This window comes from Leguminivora glycinivorella, chromosome 7 (genome assembly GCF_023078275.1).
Source record: "Leguminivora glycinivorella isolate SPB_JAAS2020 chromosome 7, LegGlyc_1.1, whole genome shotgun sequence".
Lineage (NCBI taxonomy): Eukaryota > Metazoa > Arthropoda > Insecta > Lepidoptera > Tortricidae > Leguminivora > Leguminivora glycinivorella.
Window position 1 is genome coordinate 12,341,698 of NC_062977.1, and position 27,053 is coordinate 12,368,750.

Below are 27,053 nucleotides of genomic sequence, written 5' to 3' on the forward strand. Positions count from 1 at the left end.
CAAAGAAGTACTTACACCTGCTGGTTGATCATTTCACAAGATATGCTTATATTTTGACATCAAGAAACCAAAGTGCCAATGATTTTATTAAACTTGTAAAATATGTGACACAAAGCTACGATATTGAAATGGTGTTAACCGATCAATACTCTGGCATAAACTCAAGGGAATTTAAAGAATTTCTGAAAACAAAAAATATTAAAATGATCTTTACAGCGGTTGATACACCATTTTCAAACGGGCTAAATGAAAGGCTAAATCAGACCTTGGTCAATAAGATACGATGTAAAATTAATGAAAATGATAATAAAACAGCCTGGACTACTATTGCACGGAAATGTGTCGAAAAATATAACGAAACAGAACATACTGTTACGAAGTTTGCTCCAAGATACCTCCTGGAAGGCGAAAACGTAAACATCTTACCACCAGAATTAAAATCACAATATTCAAAAGAAGACCTGAAAAGAGACAGAGAACTCGCCTTAAAGAACACAATTAACTCTCACAACTATAATAAGAAGATTTTCGACCGTCATCGAGAAGAACATGAATTTAGAGAGGAGACATAGTATATGTAGAAAATGGAAATAGACTAAACAGAAAGAAGATGGATGAACTAAGAATTGGACCATTCAAAATTCTTAAGAAAATTTCTAATTCTATCTATGAAGTTAATGCCGGACATAAGAAAGCGGAATCAAATCTATACCACATTACTAAACTATCTCCAGTGTAACTTACACAGTGTCTGAATGAACAATTGCAAGATCATTTCTTGCAATTGTTCTCCCAAGGGGGGGAGATGTAAAGAAAACCACTACACTAGTATTGTTGTTTTCCTCACAATATTAATTTTGAATCTACCGCGTTAGCCATAGAGCATTATGGGTGTCTCAAATGACAGCTGCTGTGACATTGACAGATGACACTGACAGTTCTAACAGCGTGGTGTGAGGTTAGGTTCGTGATTGTGAATAAATCAATTTCGTGTAAAAGAAATAACAAAACCCTGAAGTAAAGGCTTTAAATGTTGTTTCTTTTGTCTTTACAGGTGAGAGGAATATTTGTTAACAGATATTAGAATAGGTTAAACATTGTAAGCGCAATTTATAAATAAAAACTTTTGTCTTTACAGAGAAACGCAATTTCGTCTTTATTTCACTCACCAGTGTGAGCTATCATTATATATAATATTGGTATTCGTCTAATAATACATTATTTAGTAACTTACTTTTTTTTTGTATCTTTTCTTATGCTCTTTATTATTTCAGGACCTTTATTTTTATTAATAGAAGCGATAAGACCGCTGATTGCTACCTGTATTAGGGTTCCGTACCAAAAAGTTACAAAAGGAACCCTTATGGCGACGCTCTGTCCGTCTGTCTGTCTGTCTGTCACATATCTAAATATCCCGAGACCTACTTATGCTATCGACTTGAAATTTAAAATATTTATACGAACATTGTTAACCTCTATAAATTGAAAGTATATTTTTTTTATATTTAATAATATTAATTATAGAAAATGGCCAATATGCAAGGGGGGCAAACTGTAAAAGTCAAGTTACTAGGTCAAGTGGAGTATCGTTAGAAAGAACTCAAACTGTACATATCAAAACTATTTTTTATATTTTTTTACAGTGAAAAAAAAAAAGATTTATGAAGGAAAATGTACATAACCCCCCCTATCTTCCATCCTTTTTTTTTTCGCCAGGCAGACATACTGAAGCGCCAATATATTATCTTTCTGACAGCAAACTTCAAAATTGACCAATTAATGTCGATTTAATATGATTGGTGGATTTTGAAGTTTACTGTAAGAAAGATCTGGCACCGCAGTATCGCGGCCTGGCGAAAAAAACGGTTCAGAATGCCCTTATTACGAAAACTACATGTATCTACACACTACATTGAACGTGTGAATTTCGGGCATTAAATTATGATTTGCTGACACGTAATACAATTATTTACTAATCAGTTTTAATAAATCCCCGCATGTTTATCATTATCACCACAGAAACGTTTCGAAAGCTTCGTATTTAGCGAAGTTTTTGAAACTGTTCAATGCTATTCTTTGGTTGCAGGCGCAGCTATGAGTAAGTCAGCAGCTCTATGATGAAAATGAATAAACATCCCACACAACACAATATGAACTGTTTTAATAGAATGCAATAATACCTACCGCATTTAGACAAGCAAACAGTTTGACCGTCTATAACTTATGTTCCGTGTAGGTAGGTATTTACTTAAGGTGACGTTCAAATGTTAAGTGCTGCTGCAAAACTGTTGCGGCTGTAGGCATCGGTAATAGTCCGTTGCTTCTGGAAAGTGATGTATGAAAATGTTGGCATAATTAATGGAAGATTTTTTTTTATTGGGATATGTACATTACAGGCCGAAGTTATTTTTCATCAACCCTCCCCATCCCTTCCCCCTCTGCGTCACCCCTCTTCCCCCCCTTAAATAGCCGAAAATGCGGTTTTTTGCGATTTCTGACAAAACCGTTGTAGATACAGAAAAAGCGTGTAGGAAAAAAGTAATCCTTGATAAATTTACTACAAATCGTTCATTGACACTTTGGTTCTAGCACTTATAGGTTTCGCGTGATCCATCACGAAAGTTGGTTCTTTACTGCAATTTTCTTTAGTGAATGTTAGGTTTTCTCCCAAATTGCTTACGAAATCTGTTTGATATTACTAAAATATTATAAACTGAAAATTCAGGGGGAAAAATCACTACCATGGGTGGGACTTGAACTCACGGCTACTGGATTGATATTCCAGGGCTCTACCAACAGCTACCAAAAGCTCATCCCCAGTCATAGATACACTATATAGATAGATCAATGGTACTCCTAGCGACTACTACCGTGAAAATATTACGTCTTAAATAGTTACTGGAGTTCCAAGACATATTGGAAATTCCACCCATGGTAGTGATTTTTCCCCCTTAATTTTATTTTAGTCATGAGTTACAATATTTTAGTTATATCAAACAAATTTCGACGATTTCGTATGCATTTTGGGCGAAAACTTAACATTCACTAAAGAAGATTGCAGCAAAGGACCGACTTTCGTGACGGATCACGCGTAAACTATAAGTGCTAGAACCAAAGTGTTTATGAATGATTTGTAGTAAATTTATTAAGGATTACTTCGTCCCTACGCGCTTTTTCTGTATCTTCAACAGTTTTGTCAGAAATCGAGAAAAACCGCATTTTCGGCACTTTAAGGGAGGGTAGAGGGGTGACGCAGAGGAGGGAGGAGTGGGGAGGGTTGATGAAAAATAACTTCGGTCTATAACGTACATATTTCAATTTAAAAAAACCTTCCATTAATTATGCCGTAATTTTAGCTAATTTCCCCCTGCTATAAGGAATGCAAAGAAGTAAATTATGCTATTCGCAATTTCGCCGCCGCACTGCTGCCGTATTTCTTGTTGCCTTCTAAGTTCCATGGCTTACCTCCGAACTCGATGGTTTAATTAAATACAGCAGTTAGACCCAACTACTTAGTCGAAATGATAATCGTTGACACCAAAACGCAATCTGTCTCTGTCGCGTCAATACAGAAGAGCGGTAAAGATATATTGATTTAAACTAACACGATCTTCACTCATATTATTAAATTAAAACGGGACTTAAAAGACTAAGGTCAGCAAAGGATGTTATTCCATATCAGATGCCAGGCGTTTATAAGATTGACTGTAGCTGTGGTAGTTCTTATATTGGAGAAACCAAACGCACCATAGCGGAAAGGGTCAAAGAACATATCGCGGCGGTCAAAAAACGACAAATAAATAAGTCTGCGGTTGCCGAGCATTTGCTAGAGTCAGGACCAAACAACTGGATTGAACTGCATAATCCCAGTCCTTTCAACTGAACGTCTTTACTATAGCAGGAAAGTACGTGAAGCGATTGAAATCAGGAAACATCACAATTTCAATCAAAATGAAGGGCAAGGGATTTCATCTTCGTGGAATCCAGTGATTAGCAAGTGTAAACGTGAGAAAACTTCCCGTCCCATACCATCGCATGTCGTGAGTGTTGTATGTAGACAGAGTGGCAACCCTGGCGTAAAAGTGACTGATGACAATCAAGTGCGGGTAGTTCGAAAAACTCGTACAGCTAGAAGATGTTGATACAACTCCCAGCCAGTCTACCCGTGACCACGGAAGTAATGTCATGTCCGAAACGTCGGGTTAAATATAAACGTAAGTTTTACGCGATTAAGTCCCGTTTTAATTTAATAATATGAGCGGTTGTCCGTCTTTAATCGCAGCTTGCAAATTTTTGTAGTTGAAGTCAATCAAAACATAAAAAATGCCTCGTTATAGCCAGCTACGATATCGATATTATCGTAAGCGTTTGAGCATTAGCCTACTCGTACATAACGTATCCTGTTTTGCCAGTAAATTTCGACAAGACAATAAGCAAAATAAGTAAGCCAGTAGCGTTTGTGGCGACTGTCAGTAAAAAAAAAAGAAACTAGCGAAATAAGAAGATTAAAAAGTGAGCCGATTTTGTTTGTACTTGTTCGACAGGTCGGCTCACTTTATATTTCGTCAATTTTACTATGTAAATATGGTCCTATTAGTGCTCTATGATACATATATGTTATTTCACGTAATAGTCACCTATTTTACTAGAGGATACTATTATACTAGTTTTACTAGGGGATAAAGTAGTTTAACCGCACGTGCCAATATTGATACCCGAGTAAATACGTTCAGAATGTAGAATTTTGAACGTTGCGGGGGTTTCAACTATTTCAAGGCACGTATAGGTTAAATAAATTTTGCGACTGAGTGAAACGCAACATTTTTTACCACACCAACACAACAAAAATATTAACTGTAAAACATCAAACTAAATAAAATTCATATTATTTTAACATTTTAAAACCATTCATATTCAAAATCATCATTTTAAGTTTAAACGTCAATTCAACTAGCCGGCTGTGTGTGGGCGTCAATGTAAAATTTGTATGAAATTACATAATATATAATAGTTAATCAATGGTAAATGGGGCCAGTGTTTTAAAGTTTTTTTTAAGGAAAACACAACACATACGTTCATTTGAAATATTTTATTTAAACTCTCTTGCACAGTAGCACAGACAGCTAGATTGTAGCTTGGCAATAACTAATTAAACAAATAAAATAGATTTGAAATAAAATTATCTATTTTCCTGAAAACCTGAATATATTTTTTATAAAAGAAAATCAATATTTTCTCGCATGGACAACCTATCTCATCATGATATACAACCAAAACTACAACTTTAAATAAATAAGATGAAATATAACTACAACTTACATACACAGAAGAAGGTTTGTACGAATTAATGCGATCGTTATTTACATCTTTACATATAATATCATTCCAAAACGACCGCAAAGTCTGTGCAACTTCCGTACCCGTCTTGATCTGTTACACATGAAAGGTCATGTATTTAAGTCTACCAGCACTTTAATATCAAAAGTTACAAAAGATCCTACAATATGCTCGTTAACATCATATTGCAAAAAGTTCTTTACAAAACACTTTTAAAAATATTGGTCACTATTACTAAATAAGTGCTAGTAAAAACTGTGCACCTTCACGAATTAGAGAAAACAAGATCAGTCGTGATGTCACTTTCTGTCAGACGTGGAGGAAGGAAAAGCGCTCGCCAAGGCAGCCCGGCGCGTGCGCCCGCTCTCGTCGACGGACGCTTTTCACCCTATCAACATGAAGTGGCTTCCTTTTTCTAACTTCTAAATTATAATAGTCACTGGTCTTAAAACATGGCTTAAGTACTATACACCTAACATATATAAATTATTACAAATTAAGTAAGGCATTTACATCAGGGATCCTTATGGGTTACTTCATATTTACACGATACTAGATCGCTTATTATAACATCGTGTAAAAACAAAGATTTTGACTAAACTTATTTCGGTAAATTAAGTGTAAATAAGTAAAAATGGTCAAGATTTCGGCGATCTAGCGACCAACGACACGAAGCTGGATGTTGTTTGTCGTTTCCATATAAATATTCTCGATATTAAATTGCTTCGCTTTGGTCAGTTTCACTTTAAAGTGTTAATAAATTTCGAAACTCTGTTATCATAAAGGCATAGTCGATTACAACTTAGCACTATCGTTTGGCACTGACTTTTGTTAATGAAAAGATAAATAATAATAATAAATTAGCCTTAATAATGAAGACCCGAAAACACTAACAATTCAGATTTAGAAAAATCTAATTCAATTTTAATCACAGTCAAGTATTATTGAGTTGTGCGTGCCATGACTTTATGAAAGTTAAAAAAAAAATTACCATATATGACACGAAATCTTACACTACTACTTCCTTCGGGATAATTTGAGCATTATTCTTGTGCATAGAAGAGTAGATGGAAGTATTATCACATAGGTCCTTCACCCTAGTGACGTCGCAGGCGAATGAGTCATCTCTCGGGGGTGTTTCACCTCCGTCGCTTCGCAGACACCGCCGCGGCAATCATCTGTCTGAGCATGGGCTCGGGCGTACACACCTTGGGGTCGCACTTCATTTGACCGTCTCCTCCACATCTGAAAAATATATATGTACATGTTTAACTTTGGTCCAGCGGGGTTTACGAAATCGAGGGTTTGGGCAGTTCTCAGGAGGCGCGTTTTTACGTGTCCAAGGCAAAAAACGTCAAAACGGACTGTTCTAAAAATCTGAATTAATTCAGGCATAATCTTTCTATTTGGTACACTATAAAATGATTTATTTATTATATGTATAATATAAGTAATAAAATATTTAATGCGGAAAATTACCTTCGGTGGGCATGTCCCGCACCCAGAATATGCAAAACAAAAAATCATAACTCAAGATGGAGTTGTTAATCGCAGTTGTTATAGATATTCACGTATAAGGTATTAGTTACCCTATCATATTTTCTGTATAAAAATAATATGTCAGCTAAACTCATCGAGCAAAGACAAATTTACCATGTGTCCCGGGCTAGTGACTGATTTCGGTGTAATTTTTTAAACATGACAGAACTCTTACAAATTAGTAGATTAGGGACACAGTGGCACAAATATAGTTAGTTTTAGCTATGTTTTAACCATTCAGTGTAGAGGAGATCAAGTACCGTTTTATAAAGGGGACTTTTTGAAGGTTTCTCAATCGTTCGCAGGGTTTGGTCCCATGTTTTTTTACCATTCGGTGGATCAATTTACTCCCATAGTTTAAGTGCATTTGTCGTTATGTACGGTACTAATAAATCCTTGAAAGTATGTTATTACGTCATTATGACACCTCCTCTGTATGCTATTGCAGTTATCTCCAAAAAAGCTATAAAATTTGATATCAGTGGAGTTGATTTCCGTGGTTTCGGTGGATTTTTTTACCACCGATATCAAAAAAAGTGACCACCGACTTCGATTGCCACGTTGTAAACTGATTAAATGTCCATTATTTTCTAACATTTCATACTTAAATAGTACGATATACTTTGTAACTAGGTTTCTAAGCAAATTAAGCCATACTATGGGTGCAAAATTCTCTACTCAATAACGACTAGCATATTACCATGTTAAATTTAGTAAAATTGCGTGATTATGAGCCTTTTTACATGACCCTTCATCGAATTAAAATGAAAAAAAAATATCAATAAATTGAATAATACGTTATATATTAAGTTGATATGTGGAATAATGTGTAAAAAATTGAATTCGGTGGGGCAAATTGATTACAGTGCCCAGGATACATAATTTCGGTGATTTTAAAATGTCACCACCAATATTTTTTATATTTAGGCTAGATTTTAATAAATTGACTGACATATCAATAAAGTAGTAAATAAAAATCAGCACCGAAATCAGGCACCGAACGTCATCCCTGAGAATCGCGCGTTTAAAAAAAATAGGTACTTTACCGTTAATTTAACATTAAGTGTTCTATTCCACATCCACTAAAATCTTTTAATACCTATAATTTGAAGTATCAGTCAAAAGGAAAAGTAATTATTTCCAGTGCCAAATTTTAGAGGATTGATCCTTTTCACTAATCTAAATGGTCCAAAGTCCAAATGTGTTACTTGTAAAAGCTATTTTTATAATTTATGTAATCCATACTAATATTACCTCTATAAATGGGAAAGTGTGTGTGTGTCTGTTTGTTTGTCCGTCTTTCACGGCAAAACGGAGCGACGGATTGACGTGATTTTTAAGTTGAGATAGTTGCATGGATGGAGAGTGACATAGGCTATATTTTGTCTCTTTGTAGCCTCTCACTTCCCTAAAAGGTGGGATTGAAGTTTTTTCGAATTTAACGCGAGCGAAGCCGCGGGCAAAAGCTAGTAAAATATAATACTTACGTGCAATGTAAACATGGTCCTGATGATGCTCGTACGACTTCTCCCACTTTGTAGCTGTGACCCTTTATTTGACACCCTCTTCTCTGCGCAGCGCCCTTATAGGCGTGAGGTAAGAAGTGTGGTGGCAACGTTGTTGTCGTAGTTGTCGTTGTTGTCGTAACGTTGAGAGTGGTCGCCATGGACACAGGGCATTCATACCGAGGACAACAGAATCCTTGGATAGGTTCTTCATGACAGCCATGAATAGGAGGAGGACAACTTTGTTGAAGGCAAATAATGTCACTTCTGAAGCAGAAGCAGAAATCGCAAGGATCATCTCGTGGTATTTGCTGTGCAGATACGTATACTTTTCCACCATATCGACATGTACCGGGACCAAAGGAATCTTCTTCTCCGTAATCAGGCTCTTGTCCGTAACCACTAGTGCCACTCGGTGGGAAATGGCTTTCTTCATCAGGTAGTGCCTCATCCGTAGGTTGCACATCGTTGGCCCCAGGTTTCGGTAGTTCTTCAGTAACATCCGGTTGAGGTTTTTCAGGTTCAGCTACCGGTTTTTGGGCTTCGTCCTCAGGTTTGCCGAATTTATCAAGCAACGGTGAAAGTGTTGTGGCTTGTTCTTCGGTAGTAGTCGATTTTGTGGTTGCTACGATAAATTCTTCCTCAGGTGCTTTTGTTTCTTGTGGTTTCTCTGATTCAGGCTCAACGCTTGGTACTAAGGGCTTCTCAGTTTCAACTGCCTCATCGCCTGTCGTTGGCGTGGACGTGGAAATTTCATTAGATTCTACGACATGTGGTTTGTCAGTATCGAGAGATTCAGGTAAAGGAGACATTGTGGTAATTTCCTCAGAAACAGGCGAAGGATCAGTAGATTTCTCAGGTGTGGTAGTTTCTGTCACTTCTGGTACGCTTTGATCCTTGTTTTCTTGCTGTGACTCTTCTGAGACCGTACTAGGGACAGACTCCGTTACTTTTTCTGTAGATACTTCAGGTGTCGATAATTCATATTCCTTTGATGGTATGTCGGAAGGACTAGTACTTGTTTCTACATCAGGAGATATAGTTTTATGCGTATGTTCTTCTAATAATACTAAGTCTGGCGTCGTTTCTGGGTATTCTTCTTTCGTAGTTTGCATAGCTTCTTCAGACACTATTGTTGTTTTATCTGGTGTTTCTACAATTTCTGGAGATTTTGTAACATCTTCTCCAACTGGAGCACTTGTTGGTTCTGGTCTTCTTGTATCTTGCATTTCTGTAACAGGCAATTCTTGTGGTACTGTTGCACCCGACTCAGTATCAATTGATGCAGGTGCTTTAGTTTCTGTTTCTACAGGAATGGGTGATTGTGTCTGTTCGGGCTGCACGAATGGTAGTTCAGTTTTGATTTCTATTCCTTCATGAGGTTTCTCTGTTTCAGAATCTGAACCTGCACCATTGAAAGGATATTCATTTGCCTGTGATTCTGTAATCCTTTCACTTGCTTCAGTTGGTGTTCCAACTTCGGTAGTAAGCGATATTTCTGTTTCGAGTTTCGATGATTCGGTGGGAGTAACGAATTCTTGTGGTTCAGATTTAGTTTGATCATCAGACTTGGTCGTCATTTTTGAGGGTGAGTCTGTTATTGGTTCTTCCTTTTCTGTGGTGGATGATTTTTCTGTATCATGTTCAGTTTCTAATGGTTCAGCTGTCTTAGTAGTAAATTCTTGTTCTGGCGCTTCGGTTATCTCCTTATCAGATTTCGTTGCTATCATTTCAGGAGCGCTTGTGACCGTTTCTGGTGAAATTTCAGCTATACCAGCAGTTGGTTTCTGAGATTCCAGTACTTCTGATGGTTCTGTTGGTACATTAAATGGTTCTGATACGGTTACTTCTGGTGATCCTGGTGTTTCTGTTACTTCCTTTTCGGAAACTGTTGATAATTCTGGAGTGGTTGTTGCCACTGTTTGTGCATCTGGGGCTTTTGTTACTTCCACTGAGGGCACCGTGTCAGATGTTTCAGGAGTTTTAGTATCAGCTGGAATTTCTGGTGCATCTGTAATGCCTTGGGATACCGTTACCCCTGTAATATCTTTCTTCGGTTCCGTTTCAGGAACTTTAGTATCATCTGGAACTTCTGGTGCATCTGTAATGCCTTGGACTTCTGGCAGCTCTGTTATCTCTTTCTTCGGTTCAGTTGGCAATGTTTCGGGAATAGTTGAACTAGTTTCGGGTACTTCCGGAGTTTCTGTCGATTCCTTCTTTGGTTCTGTTTCTGGTAATTCAGGATAGATCGTTGCAGTATCCTGAGAATTAGGTGCTTGTGTATCTTGGTCCGTAATGAAAGTCTCTGGAATGTTTGTAACTATGTCTTCAGCTGCTGGAGCACCAGTCACTTCCTTTTGAGCTTCAGTTACATGTATTTCTGGAGCGTCGCTTGAAGTATCATCATAGGTTGGAGCTTCTGTACCGTCTACTGATGGTTCAGTACCAGGTATTTCAGGAAGAACTGTTACCTTTTCTTCTATCATAGGAATCTTTGTGTCTTCCTTAGATACTGTTTCTGTTGTAGGTAATTCAGGAAGACTTGTTGTTAGATCTTTTGTCACAGGAGCTTCGGTTACTTCGTCTTTGGGTTCTGTTTCTGGGGTATCTGGTACATTGGTAGCGGCATCTGTGACCTCTGGAGCTTTCGTGATATCTCCTTCTTTTTCAGATATTTCTGGTGCGTCAGTCACCTCATATGGACGCTTGGGTTCTTCTGAAGTGTCCTTATCTAATTTTTCTTGAGATATATTTACCACCTTCGTTGCAGTATCTAGTGATTCTGGAGTTTCCGTTTGTTCTCCGTGTGACTCCGTTACAGTTATATCTTGAACAGTCGTTGTAACCTCTTGTGGTTTTGTAGTTTCCGTGTGGGATTGTATTTCCGGTTCTTCAGGCATAGCTGGAGATTCTTTATGAGACTCTGAGGCAGTTTCAGTAGAATAAGAAGGCTTTGTAATCATAGCATGTGGTTCTGGGGTTTCTGTAGTATCTTTGTGAGATTCAGTTATAAACAAGTCTGTTTCTGTTAAAGGAGGTGGTGACTCTGTTATTATTTCTTGCGGTTCCGTTTCAGATATTTTAGGCGCACTAGTAACGGTAGGCTGGATCGCCGGTGATTCAGTTTCTTCCTTCAGGGCATCTGTAGTAATTACTTCTGGAGTAGATGTAACATGTAACTCTGGGCCTTCTGTAATTTCTTTCTGTGCTTCAGTTGAGGGTGTTTTAGGGCTGTGAGACAGCTCAGCGTCAGATTCCGGTGCTTTTGTAAAAGCATCTTGTTCCGGTTTTGCAGTTTGTGATGCACTTTCTAGTGTTTCTGGAGTTGAACTTAGATCGTCATGTGCCACTGGTACGTCAGACGTTACAGTTTCCGGTAACATTTCTTGTGGTTCTTTAGTAGCAGGCTCTGCGGTCGCAGGTAGATCAGATCCTTTGTCGATTGAAGATGGTTCCGTAGGGTGCTCGTGAACTATTAATTCTGGTAGTTCAGTAACATCTTCATCTTCTTTTTCAGTGGTTGGTTTTACTGAGGTCTCTGGGGTGGAAGTAGGTGATTTGGTTTCAATATCGTCACTTGTTCCTTCTTGTGGCATACTAGGCTCTTGGATATCAGCTTCTGTTACAGAAGGTTCCGAGCTTGTTGGTTCATGGATAATTGGTACTGATACTGACGAAGAACCAGTGCTAGTTTCCGTTTGTGGAGCTGTTTTATCTAAATCAACCGCAGGTTTTTCTGTTACATCTATCGCAACAGGTGATGTTCCCAATTCATTTGCAGGTAATTTTGTGGTTGTACCAGAATGATAATCACTTTCACTGGGCTTAATTCCAATATCAGATACTGTTTCTTCCGATGTTATTTTTGTTGAAGGGGGTGATTCCGATGATTCTGATGTAATACGCTCAGTAGTTATTGCTGGTTCAGATGTACCAAATTCATCGTCTCCATGATCTTTCACAATGGACATAGGAGTTTGCGTTTGAATGTCAACTATAACAGGTGCCGGTGTTTCGGCGACTTTGTCTACGTCAGATTCTTCGGCGGGCGTTTCTTGAGGCAAAGTTATAAGCGGTTTGGGCGTCTCAGTTTGACTTTCAGTTTCGTCAGAAATATCGGGAACTGGAGCCTTTGTAACTACGTTATCATCTGGGGTAATGTTTTCAGTGAGATGGTATTCTGGTTTCGATGTACCTTCAGTAGCAATCAACTCAGGGCCTTGAGTGTCTGTTATTTGAGTAGTATCTGGTAATAACATATCACCGGCAGTCTGATCAGTTTCTTGAGGTTTACTGGTGGCAAGCTCTTCAGGTGTCGAAGGAGATGCTGGTAATTCTGTTATTATTTTGTCTTCATCTTCAGGTAAAGTAGTTTGTGCCTCAGGGGATGCTGTTATGGTAATATCCGGAACGGATGTATGATCTTCATATGATTTCGGTGTCGTTGGCGTACCCTGTGGCTCTTGTTCTTGGATTGGTTTCATCTCAACCTTTTCAGTGCTTTGTTCAGGAGCAGATGTATAACGTTCAGTAGGCTCGGTTATTTTTTCTTCAGTATCTTGTACATATTCTGGTTCCTTCGTTGGTTTTTCATGGCCGTCTCTGTCTAGTAATTCAGGAGCCAATGTTAACATTTCTGGTGTTACGGTGGTTTCTTCAGTTATCTTCGGAGAGCTGCCACGAGTTGCTGCCTCGGTTGTAGTTATGTCAATTGTCTCCTTATCTTTAGCAGCATCTTCTGGGACTTCGGTCTCTGTATCGACGATTGGTTTTAATGTTGATTCTGGCAACTCTGTTCCAGTAAAGCTTGGCAATTCTGTAATTGTTTCTTTAGTATCCTTATCAGTTAAGCTTGATATTTCTGTAGTTGGAACTACTGGCACTCTATCCTGTACCTTGGTTACCATATCTGATAGAATGACTGTTGTTTGTTTGTCGCCACTTGCAGTAATGCTCTCCTCCCGTTGACCCTCTGTTGCCTCAGTTACTATTTCAGGGCTCATAGAAATAGATGGAGTTTCATTTTCCTTGTCACTTATTTCATTATATTGAGGGGTTGTACCTGGTTCCTCATCTTTTTCTGATACTGATGCTTTGGTGGTTCCACTGGATTCAATTTCTTTTTCGATAGCAGTAGTCTTTGGTAAGTCGGTAACTGGTTCCTGAGTTTTGGTTTCTGGTTCTTCAGGTAATTCAGTTAATCTTGGGACAAATTCTGTACTAACCTCTGGTATATCAGTTATGTGTGGTACATGATCTTGTTCTTGTGTGCATTGAGTGCCAATGCAATCACTAGGAGGTTTATTAATTTCTGGAATTTCCTGTGTTTTGCATTCTTCTTCGTTGCATTCCCCGGTAGTTGGAGTCTGACTACTTTGACCGCAATCACTACCATCCTTACAATCTTGTGATTCTTGGGGTACCTGCGGTGATAATTCAGACACGCATGACTGACCTGTGCATGGTAATACTTTTTCGGGAGTCTGAACATCTTTACAGCCATCTGGACTGCTACAATGTGTGGAATCATCCTTAGAACCAGTGACATCAGGTTGAATAGCGCAGTCATCTCCTTGACAAGTTGGAATAACAGAAATTTCGCAACCATTTTCATTATCACATTTTTGATCTTGGCAACCTTTTGGATCAGCACAGGGTGGTATAATTTCCTTAGGATCAGTAACGTTAGGTTGACTTGCACAATCATCGCCTTGGCATGTTGGAATGACAGGTGGTGAATCACAACCATGTTCACCATTACACGTTTGATCATTTGAAATTCCAGTTTCACATTTACCCGATGCACAACGTTCCGGTGAGGATGAACAGCTGTCGCCTTTACACTCGTCTGTGGGTATTGATGGATGAGCTTCTTCTGGCTTTTTAGCAACTTCACCGCATCCTTGAGTTCCACATTCTTCAGGCTTAACCACACCCTTGGAATCATCGGCACAACCTTCAGATGTGCATGGTACAGATGGTGTGGTTTCTTTCTCATCCACGTTAATTTTACATTGGTCCTCTTCACACTCGATTGAAGGGGTAGTAATAGGACTTTCTGTTCCTGCCATTTGACTATGTGATTGTGGTGGTACAGTTTCTCGGGGATGGTCACAGACATAAGTAGGACAGCAAGATTCGGGAGAGTCATACATTGGTTGACAGTTATCCATATAGTCTGGTGGTGGACTACAAAGGATTGGTTCACATTTGACAATGCTACTAATGCACCTACAACTGGTGTGACAATGGCTGGTACTAGGTACAATACTGTCGTGACTATAAGTAACGCCGTCAAGTAAGCAATCACCTTCACCGGGTATTCTACCTGGTGCCAATGTGGGGAATGAATCCTCATCAATTTCGTTTTCAATAGGATTTGCAGATGTAATATCAGAAAGGTCAACTTTGCTTGCAGTAGTAAACTCAGTAGCGGTTTCAGATTGTACAGTCGTAGTAACTGATTTAATAAGATCAGATTCCGTAGTTAGTTCCACGAATGCCTCAGTAGTCGATTCTTTAACTTCTTTTTCAATTAACTGCGAAGTTGTAGTTTTGACTTCTTGTTCCATGGATGAATGAGTGGTACTTTCGGTTGTAGCATCTGGAGCTGTGATGTCACTTGCTTTAGTGGTATACTCTTCTAAATGTTTCAGTGTTGTTGTTTCCTTTGGCATTATTTCGTCATCTACTTTCCTTCTACTGGGTAATGTGGTTTCAGCTACTTGGTCTTCTGAAGTAACTATACTAGCTGGGGATGTATGTACCTCTTGATCAGAAATAGTTGATTCTGCAATAATGGTTGGTTCGGTAGCTGTAATTTCTTCATGTGAAGTCGTTTTGTCTGTTGACGAAGGCTCATTTATAGGCAATGCAGTCGTTTTAGCATCATAAGAGGACTCTTTTTCTGTTTCTAGCTTAGTAGTGGTTGTTTCATGTGAAGTTATATCTGTACTGTCCTCTTCTTCTCCACTTGGTACAGTATTCTCTCCCCTATCTGCCTCAGTTGTTGTCTTTTCAGTAGTTTTTGGTTCCGTTTCTGGTACTCCAATAGTGCTTGGACTATAATTGTCTGGAATTTCATCTTGTTCGGTCACAATTAACGGATGAGACGTTTCGCTTTCCGGAAGAAGCAAGTCAGTGGCGTCGGTTGGTTTGAAAGGTTGTTCTTCCCCACTCCCCTCAGTATCTGGCTCCAACGGTGCTGCTTCGGTCGATGGCTCATCCGTTTCACTTCTATATCCACTACCTTCTACACTAACTCTTCTTGGTGGAGATAACGTAGTTATATCTTCGAAGGGCGTTACAGTAGCCATATCAGGTTTCGTTTCAGTAGTGATTTCATCACCTTCACATATGTAGGTATCAGGGCAGCACTGCCCTTCACGTGGAGGCATGGAAGTGCAATTTTTGCCTTCATTCTCCATAGGTGTACCACACTCTTGCACTACACATACAATGTCACCTTTCATACAGTAACAATGTTCGCAAGCCTTTTCTGTTTTTATTAATGCACCATCTGCAAATATTTTGTCATCGTGCACACAATCTTGTGTCATTTGTGTTACAGGTGCAAGAGTTGTGGTGGTCAAGAGGAATCCTGGTGTAGGTCGCACTGTGGTGGTCATGTCGTCCAAGAGTGGTATTTCATCCTCGGGGTGATCTGGAAATAGACAATGGTTATGATTAGGGAAATGTTTAAAAATGAGCATAAATAACTTAAAGGGGTGACATAGGACAATCATGAGATGCATCAGGTTTATGGAAAATGTTATCTTTATATTTTACTCGTTTTAACTGAATATTGTCTTCGGTTACCGCGATAGTTACTCATGAAATAAAACTATGGAAACGGATTAAACCGCGTATAATGAATTTAAAATTCATCCCGACGTTTCGAATTCTTTACAGCGTTCGTGGTCAACGGGTGACTGAGGAAAAATTACAATGTGCAAAAGCTACCCACATACAAAAAATATTAACGAACCATGACCACAAGTAATATACATTTCTAAGGCAGGTTTTTATTTCGTTTTAACTGGTTGTTAAATATAATAGACAAAAATAATTATGATGTCATAATAAGAACGTACTGTTCTATTTTTTTTAAGCTTTTTATTTAAGCATAGGAGGCATAATAATAGTAGGCAGGTAGACCGTAGTTACCTTTAAACCATACATATAATTTCATCACCTATAATATGTAGGTATCAGGCACCATTGTCCTTCATAAATCTGTCGTGAGCGTTATACACTGCCGCTTTGTCAAGCTTCGGAGTATTGTAGATATTTGTGTAGGCTTTTAGTCAATAAGAGCATTTCGTTCCTCACGATACCTACTTGTTATTGTTTAATAGAAAAAAGAGAATAGTTGGGTACTTTGTATAAATCTTGCTGTCAATCGAATTTAAATAATAACTTACCACAGGAATAGCGAACAGGGCAACACACGTCTTTGCGATAAATCGGAGTACAGCCGTCCACATGAAGAGTACATTCTTGCATAACACAAGTCGTCATATTTCGTATGCAGTAGCAATGTTCGCACGGTTTGTTCGGAGAAGGTGGCACCTTGGAGCCCTCAGGGAAGTATTTCCCGTTAATACTGCAGCCGTATCTGTCCAGTTTGCCGAGTCCAGTCTCGCCATATTCAGACAGAGATGACGTCGAAGTCGAGGTGAGTAGGTCAACTGGAACTGAAAATAGGTATTGTGAATAGATTGGTCGATTTCTAATTATTCTTAATAGATGCTTTTGGGTCATACCCATTCGTTTTCTTTTTATTGTGAATGTCATGCCGTTGTGGTCGTCTGAGATAAGCACATGTTAGAAAATGTATTAATTGAATTTCAAGCTCGTATATATTATTATACTAGCTTTTGCCCGCGGCTTCGCTCGCGTTAGAAAGAGACAAAATGTAGCCTATGTCACTCTCCATACCTTCAACTATCTCCACTAAAAAAATCACGTCAATTCGCCGCTCTATTTTGCCGTGAAAGACGGACAAACAATCTGACACACACACTTTCCCTTTTATAATATTAGTATGGATTTCCGTAACTTCAGGCAACATGAGTTTCTTTTTTCAGTTTTTCAGTTTTCATTAAAGAGTATATTATAAAAGTTACCATCAGGACAAGTGACGATAGGGCAGCACTGGTCAGCGCGCTTCTCAACCGAGCAGTCTTGGCCAATGGGCTTGGTGAAGGGGCAGACCCTCAAGTAACACATCAGCATTCGATTGTGGCATGTGCAGTTGAGGCAGGGCTCGTTTGTCATGATGCGGTCACCTTCCCCGTAGTGCTGAAAGTTGTAGTAGCATCCCTCTGAAGCTCCTGAAATTATATTGTCGAACATAAGCTATAATTCTTTATGAATTTGTGATTACACAAAATAGGGCAAGTAGGTATTGCAATGTGACAAGTTGAAAACTGAATTCAATTACTCACCTTCATATAAATCTAGTGCAGTTTGATTACTGGCTGTAGGTGCTGAAAATATAAAACAAAATAATGTTAGTTTTTATTGGAAATATTGTAGGTAACTTTCAGCGAATTGTAAAATAGTTTTTGCCATTAGTAATTTAATCATATTAATATACACATTTAAAAGCTGTTAATGCCTATCATAGCTAATTTAATCATATTAATATACACATTTAAAAGCTGTTAATGCCTATCATAGCACATCTTACGTATTACATGATATTTTCGGATACCTAATTATAATCATACGACAAAATATGCCTTAAAAGTAATGAAATTAGGAGACCGTAAAGTAATTACTAAAACACGTGTGTTCATGGTATGATAATCGAGAACTTGGATTAATTTTTCTAGTCTTGTTAAAACTGCCGTTTTACTTTGTTTTGGTCTTTCAACATTACATTAGTTTTCTTATCAGTGCACGAGTCAAGTTAGTTACGAAGTGTATCAAATGAAGGTGCTGAGTAACTAGGTACCTACTTAGTTCAAGATTAATGATGTATTTACGAAGATGAATTTCCATACCTACGTCAGAGTCGTTAGACAAGAGTAAAAAACCGGCCAAGAGCGTGTCGGGCCACGCTCAGTGTATAGGGTTCCGTAGTTTTCCGTATTTTTCTCAAAAACTACTGAACCTATCAAGTTCAAAACAATTTTCCTAGAAAGTCCTTATAAAGTTCTACTTTTGTGATTTTTTCATATTTTTTAAATATATGGTTCAAAAGTTAGAGGGGGGGAGGGAGGGAGACGCACTTTTTTTTCCTTTAGGAGCGATTATTTCCGAAAATATTAATATTATCAAAAAACGATCTTAGTAAACCGATATTCATTTTTAAATACCTATCCAACAATATATCACACATTGGGGTTGGAATGAAAAAAAATATCAGCCCCCACTTTACATGTAGGGGGGTACCCTAATAAAACATTTTGTTCCATTTTTTTTATTTTTGCACTTTGTTGGCGTGATTGATATACATATTGGTACCAAATTTCAGCTTTCTAGTGCTAACGGTTACTGAGATTATCCGCGGACGGACGGACGGACGGACGGACGGACAGACAGACATGGCGAAACTATAAGAGTTCCTAGTTGACTCCGGAACCCTAAAAAAAACAAGAAACTAGTGACAAATCTAAACTAAATACGAGTGAGCGTCAGGACCCCTGAACCACTACAGATATTTGATGTTTAGTACATACTAAAATTTAGTACCTATTTGATACTATTTGGTACCTGAGTACATATATTTGGTACCTCCACTGATATCGGTAAATCGAGCGAATAAAGTGGCCAGACATTCTGACGTCAGGATGTCTGGACCATTTTTGGTTTACATAGTTCTAGACAACACTACTAATTGATATCTTAGTCAATATTTACTACCTATTTGGTACCTGTCAATATATTTTTTTCAAATTTTTTTGGCATACCAGAAAAAAGTTATGACGGAATTTAAAGTTGTGAGCCCAGCCGTGCCGTTGAAGTATATAGCGCCTGTTTTGACACTGTTTTGTTACTTTTATATTTCGACTATATTAATGCCACTAGTCAGTAGAGATGATGTGCGAGTGCCTAAAAATAAATTCCTATTTAAGTTGACGCGCAGGAGGGCAGGCGGATTTGCCTCTATTCTTTGGACATGCGCTACATACTTCAACGCCACGGCTGGGCTCACAACATTAAATTCCATCATAACTTTTTTCTGGTACGCCAAAAAAAATTGAAAAAAATATATTGACAGGTACCAAATAGGTAGTAAATATTGACTAAGATATCAATTAGTAGTGTTGTCTAGAACTATGTAAACCAAAAATGGTCCAGACATCCTGACGTCAGAATGTCTGGCCACTTTATTCGCTCGATTTTTCGATATCAGTGGAGGTACCAAATATATGTACTCAGGTACCAAATAGTATCAAATAGGTACTAAATTTTAGTATGTACTAAACATCAAATATCTGTAGTGGTCCAGGGGTCCTGACGCTCACAAATACGACGTACGAAATGCAGAGCGAAACAGTATGTTGGTCAATGGTCATAGCCATCATAGGTACTAAAATATACAGGTAAACTCGGCAAAACGTATCCAATATTCCAGTTTTGTTGATTTAGTACTAAGGTACAGCGGGACAAATCTCAACTGGGGGGCAATTAAAAACTGATTCATTTTTTCCATTATTGCACTATTGAGTTCCACATGTATCCCCTGAACACCCGTGCCATTTATAACCAGTGGACACTCTAAATGAATAATGCAAACATTGTAAAACATGGAAAAAATGGATCAGTTACATTTGCCCCCCAGTCGAAATTGTCCCGCTGGACCCTGTAGGCTTAGTAGGCCCGCTGTACACTTACACGTTTTTTAGCCTTATTTAAGACAAAACGATCTTGACATGTTTTTCTATTGATCTTTGATATTGACAAATGTTGGTAGGCTGGTAGAGTACATGGCTGAGCAAGATCTACTACGTTCCCAAAATGTCCCAGGAAGAATGATCCAAACTTACGAACTTTCTGAGAATTGCTGATGTACATACGCACAGCCTACATTAGCATTTAATGCATATGTAATAGAATAGCTTAAATTGAACTCGAAATAAAAGGCTTTTTTCTACTTGTCGACTATAATCTGTCAATTAGGACACCACAGACTAAGCTATAAGTGCTAACTTTTCAGTGTTGGATACTCTATGGCAGTTCCGACTCAATTATAATAAACTATTATAGTTGATTTTAGTTAACTGTAATAATTTCAAAAATAGAACTTCATACAATTTCTATACTAATTTGCGATACCTGGCAAATTTTCCTGCATCTGAAACACATTTTTTTTATCTGTCGCGTTATCGGCCAATCAGAGACGGTTATTACAAACAATTAGTTGCTAGGTAATTCGATGTTGATACAACGGTGAACGACTCTATTAACATTAATTTTAACTTGCATGAATATTTTCGTCCATTGATGATGAAGATGGTGACTCGTAGAAAAAGTATTGTATACAATAGTGATATAATTATTTTCACTTAAGTTTTTAGGCCACTCACTTCGTAAACATGTACTATTGCTTTGTATTATATCACGATTGTATAAAATACTATTTAATTTATTTTATTTATTTTCAGTATTTATTTTCTTTTTTAGGCTAGGTATTTTACAAAACAATATAAAAACATATAAACATATTATAAAAACCTAACCTAGGGTGCCGCCAGCAGCGGGGCAGGGCCTAAGCTGCCGGTGTTTAGGGCTGCAGAGAGAGGAACCGTCGGACTATCCGCGCTGTGTCCAAGATCACCGCCTTCTGCACCTGGCCCTTGATCCAGCCACCTAGCGAGAGTCTCTTAAGATGTTGGTCGAGACTCTTCGCTATGAGACCGTTCGCTGAAACGACTATCGGAACAATGATCGTTGATTCAACATCCCACATGGCGGTTATCTCGTGAGTCAAGTCTAGGTATTTATTTTATTTTTATGTTCATACGAAAAGAAACTTCATGTACTAATTATTACAATTATGTTGAATAATTTTATTTAGGGGTTACTGCTTTCAAATATATTTTAACTATTAATTAATTAAACATTGAGTTAATTGCGTGAGACCTGAGATATCAATTATATTATATTATTATTATTTGATCACCTAGCGGACTGCTAATAGTGAACCTGTTCTTATATAATATTATGATGTCCTTTTAGTGTTGTCCTAATAGGTCATTTTTAGTATCGTGCGAGTGTGTGCTCGTATCGGAATGCGCGTGGAAAATTGCTCGATGGCAATTTAATTGATCACGTAAGTTATGCGAGGCGGTGGCTTATCAGCTGTAGCCGACGAACCGTTAGGGCTCTCTTGTCTGGCTCTATAAGGCGGGTGCACGCTGCCTCTGCACAGATCGTCCAGCTAACGGTCGCCAGGAATGTCGTCAGTATCCAGTTTTTGCGGGCCATGATTTCGACCCTAACACACTTCTACGCGTGGTCATAAAACTGAAATAATTAGGACTGGCAAGCGGAAATTGGTATCCTGTTTACTCGCACTTATAGGATGTTGACCTCTCCTGTCACCTTAATTATTGGGTGGATCTTATCTCAATTCTTAATTGGCAAATAAAGATAACATTAAAATCTTACTTTATAAAACCAGCTCATATCAATTTAGAAGGTAATAGTATTTTATGCAACTGGTGGTTAAAAGAGGTCAAAAAAGGTGAGTGGCGTGGGTAACAATTTGAGGCGAAGCCGAAAATTGTTAATAAAGACGCCACGAGCATTTTTTGACTCAGTTAAACACCGTTGCATACAATACTTTTTCTACGACCAAGCACTTATTTTGAAAGAAAATTATAAATCAACAAATACCTACTTTCAGTCATCTTAGTTATCTAGTGGACCGCCTACCATTTTGAATATGCAGTTTGAGTGCAAACATGAAAATAAAACTGTCTATGGTATGGTTCTTTGAAGCCTGGCCACTAAGACGAATCGAGCCGAGTTGAATCGAGTTCTCATACATTTGAATGCGATTCGACGCGTCGCCAATGAACGCAGCAGAAAACGAAGGAGTCTCGACTCTGCGAATTGGTTTGTTAAGTTGGTAGCAATGTATTTACTGAACTGTAACAGCTATATCATGCTACTGCTACTAAATGTTTTCAGGGTATAGACTAGATAGACTTGTCCTGACATCTTTTATGTAGGGTTTTAAAGTTCTATGCACGACCTTGTAACTCAGGAATAACAGTACGGGAGTAGAAAAATATATTTTTTACAGTAGATATGTAAGTAAAAATGTTTATTTTTGTACATGTTTAAATATGACAAGTTGGAATGGGTAATTTAAGGTACCCAAAGTGCCTAAGTATTCCTAGTTATAGAAAAGTAATGTCTTATCTCTGTAAAGCACATTCCAAAAGCTACCACATGAACTAACAACTAATGTCATTAGATATTTATAAATTCAAATACTATGCCAAGGAGTGCTAATAAGAAAGTCTCTATCAAAAATTCCAAAGTTCTCGTGACGTAGCCCCTCGTTCAACGAGCCCCATACTAATGAATCGCTTTTGCGTCCACATGTACCACTGTGACGTTTATAAAAGGCCCTGCACGAACAAAAAACCACTTAATGCAAAATCGTGCGCTTAGGAACATGGCCCAAGTCAATCGAAATCAGGAGCCGGCTTGAATTTGAAATTTGCACTACATTAATATGGATTGTTGTTTCAATGAATGAATGTCGCCGTGGTCGCCATGCGTGATGAAGTTCACACGGTACACCTAAACATTGTAGGCCGCATTTAAATATACTTCCTATGTAACATAAATTGAATGCGAATTCTTTGAAATGACCGTGCTGCGGATACTAAAACTGCGACTGCAGACCGAAATAGCATCATCTAATAACATGCACCGCGAAACATACGCACAGCCTGTACAGTTAGGCGCAGGGCGCGACCGTTCACCTAGACTACCCAGAGACGGCGCCGAGCGCCGACGCCGAGGGATCCTCCTGGATCGGTTACACTTTCGAATAAACCCTCAAATTTCACCTTATTTCAATACTATATTTTTAAGTGATTTTTGAGATTTTTCTTTTTTAGATTTCTAAGCTACTCAAGTTGCCATGTTCATGTGTTGCTACGGTAGAATCGTTGTTTATTTTATTAGGACTCTTGTAGGAATTATCTTCTATAAATATTCCACTCGTGGAAATCAAGAGGAAAAGCCTTTACCCAGCGGTGTGACAATGCATATAACGGGCTAATTAAAAAAAATGCGGAATCTTAAATCTGTGGGTTTTCCAATACCCGTTTATTCTGATATTTATAAGCGAACCGTTACGAAAATAAACATATAGGAATCGTCATAAAACAAACGGTGCATCTGGCATTATAGTTATATAATATATCAATAAAAGTTCAACGCCCCAGGAACCTGTTTGATAATGTAATAAAATTAAAGCTACAACTCTAGCGGTAACAAGTTTATGCGGATCTGCGAAAATTGAGAAATTACACGTTCGAGCGGAAGCCGGGCGCCGCGCCGTTAGCTGCAGCTCCTGCTCCTGGCGGACAGCGGAAATTAATGACAGTGACAGCCGCATCCATTCCTACAACTTTATTAGATAATTACCCTTACATCTTAGTATAATAATCTTAGGAGAAAAGCTCCAAGTATACTAATTAACATATTGGAATAATCAATCGTATCGTACGTGTCAATTCGTAGCACGCCACAAGCCTACGCTATAACGCCTTCTTTTACATTTATTCTACATAACCTACTAATATTTTCGGTCAGTGGGTCAACTAATATGAACCTATGATTTTTATTGTCTACTTTAAATTATAAATCCGACTTATATTTCATAAAAAAGTCACATGTATTGTAGCTGCAGTACTTATGTTTCACATAAATATAATATTTACTAGAGATTCTCATTGGAAATACCACCAAACCATAATTCATTCTTACGGCAATAATATTAGCATATTATACTTATGACACTTGGTAAGCGGTATAGTCTGTTCAGCATATCGTCATCGATACATTATTCATGTTCGTATCTTATTCCAATAAATACTTATTTTAAAAACGTTTTGCATACATATTGCTAATGTTTATCACGTGTTTAATAAACTATGCGATTGCGTGGACCACCTGAAGAAGGTAATCTATTTAGAGATAAAACTAATTGACACTTACGGGTAATGTTTGTGGTCACTGTATACTCGTAATAAATTGCAAAAATATTGATTTTGACATTATTATGTTTTCTGACAGATAGTCCTAATGCGCTCTGTAACATCTAAATTAAAAATACTTGTTAACCATTGTTCCAACAATTAAGTGGATTGTATAGATAGGTACTAGGGTAAAGTTAATACATGTAAAATTAATAGTCAAGTAAATATTTTAATTGTCACCTTACATTTTGTAATGTATCATTTGCTAATACAGTATTTTTAACCATAAACAAAATACAATAATATGTATTAATTTAAAAAAATTTGTTCGTGATCAGCAGCGCAGGCTTCGTCAAGTGGACATAAAACAAATCAGCTACAGGTTTTGTCATAAATGAAGTAATCCGCAACAGGCTTTGTCAAAGTTAAATACTAAATAACTTGCCTAAGTGGTGCCACCCCGGACCGCAGCTGGCCCAAATGTCCCCATAACACTGGCCGCATTGCCCCGTTGTACAGCCAGGGAAATTTGTTGGACTAGGTACGATCCCGAACGAGGATCGCAACCCCTGCCTCTAAGCCGCCGAGCCAATTCCCACACAAACTCCTTAGCCCCCGCACCCCAAGGCCCTGCAGTCTCCACCGCAACTGGTATAAAGTCATACGTTGGTTCCAAGATCGCTTCTGATTCGCCGCATACTCGGCAGCCGCACCAGCAGCACTGATGGTGTGACTCAGATGGGACGGTGCAAAGGTGCTAACGCACGTTGCGTCCCATAAGAGGCACCGACCTTTCTGCCAAGGAACCAACGTAAGACCATCCGGCCTCTTGCCATCATCACGGCACAATCCCGGAGGCTCCAGGACACATTTATCGCTTGGGGACGCGAAAAACGCCCAGCACACCTCTGATGTCAACTAAGACCATGGTGACCGTCCTCCTGAACCATGGCCCCACACACACATCTGTGCAAATCGCAAACCGTCGACCCCAATTGTAAAGCAACTGCGATCCTAAAGGAATCATTATCCAGCATCGTGCCTAACTGGGGAGAAGGTAACACATGAAGCCATGCCCCTGACTCACACCTAGATGTGGCCTTGAGACGCGCCAAATCCGGGTCGACTACCTCACCCAGCAAATCTGCCACTACCTTCCTACACAAGATGTAGTCCCAACCTCTTTGAGTGGCAGGATTGCTTGGCGGATCCGTCCCCTGACAAATAGACGACCACTTGCTAAATGCCTCCGCAGCAAAAGGTATCTGGGAATTGCCACCATAGTCAGATAATATCCGAGCGACAAGCCCCAAAGTCCCATGTGCTGAGGCAAGGAAAGCCAGTACGCCACGCCACCTACAAACCCCAAGACCCCCGTGATGTACAGGAAGAGCAGCCTGAGTCTACTGTGTGCCTTGATTGTGCCATCCAATTTCGCCACATCATCATCAAACATCCAGGTTGGAGTTCTCATGATATACATTATCCGTGGGCCTGTGTGGTGACGGGTTAAGAATTTCACCACCCCCTTTCTTCCCGTGGGTGTCGTAGAAGGCGACTATGGGATATGGGTTAAATTGTGGCGTAGGCGAGAGGCTGGCAACCTGTCACTGCAATGTCACAGTTTCGTTTTCTTTCAACCCCTTATTTGCCAAGAGTGGCACTGAAGCTTTAGTAGTTTCATGTGTTCTGCCTACCCCTTTATGGGATACAGGCGTGATTGTATGTATGTATGTACATTATCCGTGGCAATGCGAAACAGTTCCGCAGAAGAACAAGCGATACATGAGCGGATAAATGGCTGAGGTGATCCTCGGCCTTAGCTAAAGCCAACCGCTTCTCTTCCAGAGCTAAGCTGACGTCTTCTGGAAATATAGGTGCACCCAAAAGAGAAAAGGTTGACTTTTGCAGGCGACGCAAACCTGCCAATACTGCCTTAACACTGGGTTTCCCCGTATGTAGCGAAAATGTCATAGTGCCGCGTAGAGCCCGGTTTCGAAAGTGTTAAAATCCGACATGGAATCAGAAGCAACCGAAATCACAAGCGTGTTTAATATCTTGCAAAACCGTCTGCGGATTAGAAAGAGACAAAAGGTAGCCTATGTCACTTTCCAGCCCTTCAACTATCTCCACTTAAAAAATCACGTCAATTCGTCACTCCGTTTTGCCGTGAAAAACGGACAAACAAAGAGAAACACACACTTTCCCATTTATAATAATATTAGTATGGATTGTAGGTTAATATATTGTTTTAAAAACGATATTATGTTTGACGTCTATGTCGTTATTAAGCGTTTCGTGTAACTATTTAATAAATCGGTATTAATTACACAGATGCAGACAGTGTGTGATGGTGTAGGTATCATAGCAATGTCATTTTCATTCATAACTCCCTTACGCCTCATTTAGATTTGGGGTTACCTAATGTTCGAAATGTATAAAAATGTTTCTGCTTTGGCCAAAAAATGTTTAAAAGCTACATATCTAAATTTCT

At 38.7% G+C, this 27,053-nt stretch overlaps 1 protein-coding gene across 1 annotated transcript in view; it reads right to left on the minus strand.

Moving 5' to 3' along the window:
- Positions 1-5,070: 5,070 nt before the first annotated feature.
- Positions 5,071-27,053, minus strand: part of LOC125227788 (titin) — a 47,341-nt gene continuing 25,358 nt past the window's right edge. The window contains exons 3-7 of the mRNA XM_048132127.1: positions 17,831-17,872; positions 17,510-17,716; positions 16,805-17,077; positions 8,364-16,044; positions 5,071-6,582 (exon numbers count right to left, since the gene is read on the minus strand). Of these exons, the coding sequence (XP_047988084.1) occupies positions 6,477-6,582; positions 8,364-16,044; positions 16,805-17,077; positions 17,510-17,716; positions 17,831-17,872 (8,309 nt within the window). The 3' untranslated portion in view covers positions 5,071-6,476. The remainder of the gene's footprint in view (positions 6,583-8,363; positions 16,045-16,804; positions 17,078-17,509; positions 17,717-17,830; positions 17,873-27,053) is intronic.